General features: G+C 31.2%; 1 protein-coding gene across 1 annotated transcript; it reads right to left on the minus strand.

Moving 5' to 3' along the window:
• Window positions 1-1,612: 1,612 nt before the first annotated feature.
• On the minus strand, window positions 1,613-3,370 carry LOC107963355 (lactosylceramide 4-alpha-galactosyltransferase). The gene has a single exon (XM_016899904.2). It carries the CDS (start codon window positions 3,099-3,101, stop codon window positions 1,782-1,784), a length of 1,320 nt encoding a protein of 439 aa, XP_016755393.2. The 5' UTR covers window positions 3,102-3,370; the 3' UTR covers window positions 1,613-1,781.
• Between the last annotated feature and the right edge of the window lie 3,693 nt (window positions 3,371-7,063).

Below are 7,063 nucleotides of genomic sequence, written 5' to 3' on the forward strand. Positions count from 1 at the left end.
CTTCGTGCTGAAATCGATTAAATAAGGGGTTCTTTTTTTGTTATTTTTATTTTAGTTGATGTTTGAAATATCATTAAATTCATATTTTCATCCATTTATATAATGAGTTTATTTTTTGATCTAGTTTTCCTTTTCAATCGTTGTGGTTACTAGTCCAAAATTAACTTGCCCATCAAAGAGTTGATATAATATCGCTTCAATTGGTAAAAGATCATTTTTATATTAATTTTATTAGTTTTTTTTAGTAAAGAATAGTATTTTAAGTCTTAAATTTTAGTTAATATCATTAACCCCAATGAATTATTAGCTTAATGGAAATTTTAACATATCAAGAATTTTGAGATTATAGTTTAACTTCTATCAATCTTTAATAGAGGTAAAAGTATTATGAATGTCCTTATATTAAGAGTTAGATTGTATTTTGATCTATCTACTTAAAAAATGAGTAATTTAATCATTGTACATTAGATTAAAGAGTAATTTAGTCATTTTTGTTAAAAAAATTCGTCAATTTATATTGTTAAAGACCGATTCCTATATATTAATATGATGTACATGTTGCACGCCATGTACAATAGAAATGAATGAATTTTTTAACAAAATAACTAATTTGTTCTTTGATATAACGTATAAAGATTAATTTACTTCTTTTTTTAGTAAAGAGAGTAAATGCAATCCAAATTTTAATATAAAAACTTCAATAATACTTTTATCTTTCTAAAATATATATATCATTAACAAAAATAATTCATTCTAAAATTAAGATTTAAATTTGACCAATTAATAATAAAAAAATCCATCAATTTAATCCTCCATGATTTTCCGAAAATAGATAAGGATGATAGTTACAATTGACATATCTGTAGTAATAAGGTGAATGATTGAGTGCTTACATTATTTGGAAGCTGAGAAATCACTTTCGAAGCTTTATTTTTCAAGAACTGACCTCCACCATTATATATATCTTCTTCAGCCAATCAAACTACCCAAATCTCAATTATTGTTTGATTCCCTCGTATCATCCATGAAAGTACTATTTACATGAACAAAACGATTTTAACGCCATATTCAAAGATTGAAATTAATAGGTAGGAACAAAGTTTATGAAGATACTCTCCTTTTTTTTTCTTTGAATTTTCTCCATCGGTATAGGACTCAACCTATATAATGCAATAATGCAACATATGTCTCAATTATTGTCGATGTTGAAAAGAATGATCTTTTCTTATTCACATATTGAATTTAATTAGTAAAAAACAAAAGTTTATGGAGAAATTTTCTTAAAATTATTATAGAGATTTTTATATTAAAAGTTAAATTATATTTTATCCATTTTACTTAAATAAGAAAAATTAATTTTTATATATTAAATCAAAAAGTACATTAATCTCTCTCTTCTTCTTTTTTTTGTTAAAAAAAATCATCTATTTATATGTTAACAACTAAACGTAATTGACAAAATAACTAAACAAGTACATGTAGTGTGTGCACCTCATGCAAACTTCATGGATTAAATTTTTAACAAAAAAAATAATTTGTTCATTAATCTAACATGTGGAACTAATTTATCCATTTTTTGAGTAAAAAAGACAAAATATAATCCGACTCTTAATAAAATAATTTCCATAATATTTTTTACTTCAAAACTTTTTTTCATTATTATATGGTGAAATGAAAAGAAATTTAGCCTAAAAAAAGTATATATAATCTGCATATAACTATAACATGATAAACACTTGGAAGATAGAAAATGTGGCATATGATCCTTATTCTATATACTTTTAAAACTTTGATTTTAAGGAGTTGCAGAAGATGCAGCAATCTGATATAATATGATGAATGATGCTTCCTTCTTGAACTTTAACTTGCTTGCTTTGTCTATTCCAAAGATGAATTGCATAGCTTTGCCTTCGAATCTGCCCGAGCTTAAGCTTCAACCAATTCGAGTGAGTCTCGTTTTGAGGCCCCTGAAACAGGCTTCGAATCCGGGTCCAATCGACCGGATAAAACGCCGACGGTGGCAACACCGTGAAGTTAAGCCCCGGGCGGCCAGTGACCCTCTCAACCACTCTCGAAACTAAGTAAGGTCCATTGTGACCCCATCGGTTTCCATCGAAAGTGAGTGCAAATTCTTGAATGAATTTGAACAACAATGGATGGTTTTGATCAAAAATCAGCACGGCATTGTTCAATCGGCTCCAGTTCTTGGTTTCGGGGTTGATAGATTGAGCACTGATTACATTTCTTAAACGTTTGATACTCTTTAAAACTAGAACATCAGTATCTAAATAAACACCACCATACTTGTACAACAAAGCAAGTCTAAGCAAATTCGAAAGGTTTTGACCCAAAGAAACTTCACCAGGATTAATATTTCCTTTCTTTAATCGATTAAACCATGTTTCAGCATAAGTGTTCTTGAAAATATAATCGAAATCAGGGTGAACAGCAATCAACTTGAACCCCATATCTGAAAAGGGCTTCAAAACAACACTTCCCTTTTTGGAATCCAATGAATTTGAGACGATGACTAAACAAGCTTTGGGGTGAAATTTAAACACACTCTCAATAGCAAGCAATTCTCTATCACTTAAAGACTCGATAGGTGAAATCCAAGTCATGAAGAACCGAGACTTACACTTTGAATTCCAGAAAAAGGTCTTAACTTTAGAGGAAAAAAACCCTTTCGGCTTTGTCCCTGAGCCCAGTGTTCTCAATATCTGACGGCTTAAACCAGCCTGCTTTGGCTTAAAAACTGAAGCCTTGCCAATAGGAACCATTGAAAAGTTTGGTTTTTTAGCAAGAGATAAATGGATCTTTAAAACACCAGGTGGATTCTCTTCTTTCAAGGCATACATCACTGAAGACACCAACTTTGCCACCGTTTTGTCGCCGGAAAGGTTCTCAGGCAACAATTTGATGGGTTCCGGTGAAGATTTGAGATAACCAGGGAGATAAATATAAAAAACAGAGAAGCCATTGCAAGCTAAAAGAAGAAGAAGGGAAAGAGCAAAAAGTGAAGTGGGTAACAAAAACATAAAGCCAAAGACCGAGCTTTTAATATGGCGGAAATATGGGTGATGTTTGATCATTTGAAACATTGGCCTTCGTGTCGTAAGAAACTAAACTGAATTAGTGTTTGCAGATAGTGGTAATAATAATTTCATAATTTGTACATTTAAAGTAAAAAAACAGAGTTTGAAGGAAGAGAGAACAAATGAAAGCGCGTTGGGCAAAGACAAAGAAGAAGCGAATAAGAAGAAGAAGAATAAGGATTTTAATGGTGGTGGCGGCAAAAAGAAAAACAAAATTAATTTTGAGAGTTGAGGTTTGACATTGGGAACCAAAAATGCAAGCAAAATTGGGAGATCCCCGAGGCTGCCTTTTATATTATTGTAAATGAAAGAAAGTACGGTAATATGAAAATTAATAGTTTCGGACAAGATTACGTCACATAAATAAATTTTTAAATCTATAACATATATATATATATAAATAAAAGAAGCCTTAAGGAAAAAAGAACTCTTGATTTAATTAAGTAAATATATATATTTCCGCTGTTTCAATTTCCAAATTGAAAAAGTTAATTTTTTAATTTAATTTTTTAAAAAATTGAAATAATTTAATTTTTATCAATTTTAAAAATGAGTGATTAGGACAATGAATTACAAAGTTAATATCTTTCGTCAATTGTACATAATTTTAATTAGTGTAATAATAAATTGAACCTTCAATATTTATTTTGACCTTAATTCTAAAAAATTTCAACAAATTCAACATCAATGTTTACACATTTACACAAATGATGCGGGATAAATTTGTTCAATTAGAATTAAATTAACAAAATGTGTAAACTTTCATGGCTATATTTGTTATTATACCAATTACAAACGTTGTGATACCTAGCTCCCAGAGACCCTCCCATTTCAAGGCTACAGATGATATCACGATACCAGGCTCTAGGTATCATGATATCACTGTCGAAGGGAGACAAAAAATGACCAAAAGGGTAGTCCTTATCCAACATGTCCCCAATAAAAAACACACACTCAGGGGCAATTTGGTCAAAAAATTGGGTCTGATATTTGCTAAAAAAGGCCAAAATATTGATTGGAGAGAGAGTCATTTTAGACACAAGTTTAAGACAGTTTCTCTTAGTTTTTCTCTTAATCTTTTTTAAGGTTTAGTCTCTCCATAGCTGTAGAACTTATTCTTTTTGCAATTTATTTGAGTTCTTAACATTTTCTTAGGTAGTTAAGTTAGTTATTACTATAGCCTAGGGTTATTTCATATTTAGTACCTTGAACTTGCTTGTTATCATATTTTAATCCATAGTTTAATGCTGCTTTAGTTTTTTTTCATCCATTAAAAGTCACATCTTTATTGTTCTTGCTTATTTACTTTACTATTAGTTGTTTGTCTTTCAACTCTATTTAATTAAAAATCCAACCTTTCATATCTTTTTATTGAGTTTGTTTCAATGGCTTTCATTGTTTTTTTTTGTTGGTTAGTTCAAAAATGGTAGGAAGCCTTGAATTGCTTATTTTTTAATGAGTTTTATAAGTTCTTAAAATTATTTTCAAAGTGTTGGACAAAATAAATTGTTAAGAAGCCTTGAATTGCTTATTTTTTAATGAGTTTTGGAAGTTTGAAGGACTTTTACCAATACTTAGGTGGACAAGTATCGATAGAACTCAAGATGGAAAGATCTTGAAAAGGCTACAGAATTCTACCGATACAACTTAGGGTTTTACCGATATAACCCAGACTTCTATAGGTAGAACGCACTCTAGTGTGCAAGGTAGTTTTGGCCTGGGACTTCTACCCATACCTTGGTTTGTTCTACCCATACAACCAAAGTGCTACCAATACCTTGAAGACTTCTACCGAAAAGAGTCAAGTCAGTAGCCAAAGTACAGCTGCCCCTGCACTTCTACCGATACTCTGATGGGTTCTACTGATACCAAATGAAACCCTTAGAGTTCTGCCCATACAAGAGAACTTATACCGATAGAATGAGCCCAATGGTCATATTTTGGAAAGACTTCTACCAATACAAGTTTCCTTCTACCGATACAATAAAGCTACAAACTGCATTTAATACTTTTTTTATGGCTGTAATGACTCCATTTTGTTTCAACGGCTACAAACGTCCACAACGTTGTTAAAGAACTTAATACAAGGTCAAGGCTCCCCATTGAAGAAAAGAAAGACAAGAAACAAGTACCTAACTTCCAAGAACTCAATTTTCTAATCTTTCTCAATCTTTTACTAAATATTTCTTGTATATACTTGTGGGTTAATTTTTCTATCATTCTTTCAAGTGTTGTAACTTTGTGTGAGAGTGCTTAATTGTTGATTATCTACCTTTTAGAGGTACCATCTTGTTCATCATTATTTTTCTCTCATTTGTGAGGTGTTACTTAAGGTTTTAGGTAGAAAACCTTAAGGGGAAGTGATTTTATCTTACCTTTAAAAAGATAGGGATTTGTAAGGTTAAACCTTATCTTTAAAGGTTCAAATCTAGTGGATTTGTGAAATCCTTAGTTGAGGAAAGCTAAGGTAGTAGATGTAGGCAATTGAGGCTAAACCACTATAAATACTTGAGTCGTTTTATTTTTGCTCGTTCCCAAAAAACGTTTTAATACACCAATTCACCCCCTTAGTGTATTTCGATATCAATAATTGGTATCAAAGCTAGAACTCTAGAGACGATTTTACCCCCAAGAAAGAATATCTTCAAGATATCCAAGATGGAAGCCATAAGTCAAGAAGTTTGCTTAATGGCATTGGAGCAAAATTCCACCATATTTGGAAAAGGGCATTCCACCATGAGGCCTCCTTTATTCTATGGCACCAACTACTCATATTGGAGAAAAAGAATGAAGTTATTCATCTAAGCTAACGACTATGAAGATTGGAGGATAATTACAAATGGACCATCCATTCCAATAAAGAGGGTCGATGATGTTATTGTACCAAAGAAAGAGAATGAGTGGGATGAGAATGATATCAAGAAGATGTAATTAAATGCAAAAGCTATGCACACTTTATTTTGTGCTCTTAGTCCAAATGAGTATAATAGAGTCTCCTTGTATGACAATGCAAAAGAAATATGAGACAAGCTTGAAGTCACCCATGAAGGGATAGGTAGAGTTAAGGAATCCAAGATAAGCCTTCTCACCCTTGATTATGAGTTGTTTAAGGAAAAATCGGAAGAAGGAATCAATAAGATGTTCGATCACTTCACTCATATTATTAATGGTCTTAAAGCCTTTGGAAAGATCTATCCTAATAAGGAGATGGTGAAGAAAATGTTGAATAGTCTCCCAATGTCTTGGGAAGCTAAAGTGATGATAACAGAAGAATCAAAGGATCTCAGCTCACTCTCCATTGATGAGCTCATCGGTTCCTTTTTGACATATGAAATAAAAATCAACCATAATGCACAAGAAATCAAAGAAGTTCCAAAGAAAGTAGGACTTGCTTTCAAATCAACAACTTGTGAGAAGGATGAAGACTTTATGGTGATAAGGAGGAGATGACTATGTTTGCAAAGAAATTCAAAAAATTCATGAAGTTCAACAAAGCTAAAAGATTTCCAAGAAGAGACATCATCAAGGGCGAACCACGAAAAAAGGAAAAAAAGGACCCAATCATTTGCTATGAGTGCAAAAAGTTGGGTCACATTAAATTTGATTGCTCATAATTTAAGAAGAAAGGGGCATTAAATCAAAAGAAAAAAGTCATGATAGCAACTTGGAGTGATAGCAATTCATCCGATAGTGATGAGGACAATGAAGTTTCTAATATGTCTTATGGCTATTGAAGAACCAAAGGTAAACCTAAATTCTAGTGAATTAAATGAATATATATTTGAAAAAATGCCTTTAATAAATTAGCTATAGATTTTAAAACTATGAACTTCAAATATAAGATAATGATTTCAAAATTAAATGAGAAAAATAAGTATCTAATCATAGCTAAAAAGGAAATAGAAAAGAAATTTAATGATATGCAAGCTCAAATTGATGATCTGATTTTAAAGAATAAGAACATGTAT

This window comes from Gossypium hirsutum, chromosome A06 (genome assembly GCF_007990345.1).
Source record: "Gossypium hirsutum isolate 1008001.06 chromosome A06, Gossypium_hirsutum_v2.1, whole genome shotgun sequence".
In the NCBI taxonomy this organism is placed as follows: domain Eukaryota; kingdom Viridiplantae; phylum Streptophyta; class Magnoliopsida; order Malvales; family Malvaceae; genus Gossypium; species Gossypium hirsutum.

Excerpts from the sequence above, each read along its gene's own strand:
- LOC107963355 (XM_016899904.2), bottom strand. The coding sequence starts at position 3,101 with ATGTTTCAAATGATCAAACATCACCCATATTTCCGCCATATTAAAAGC.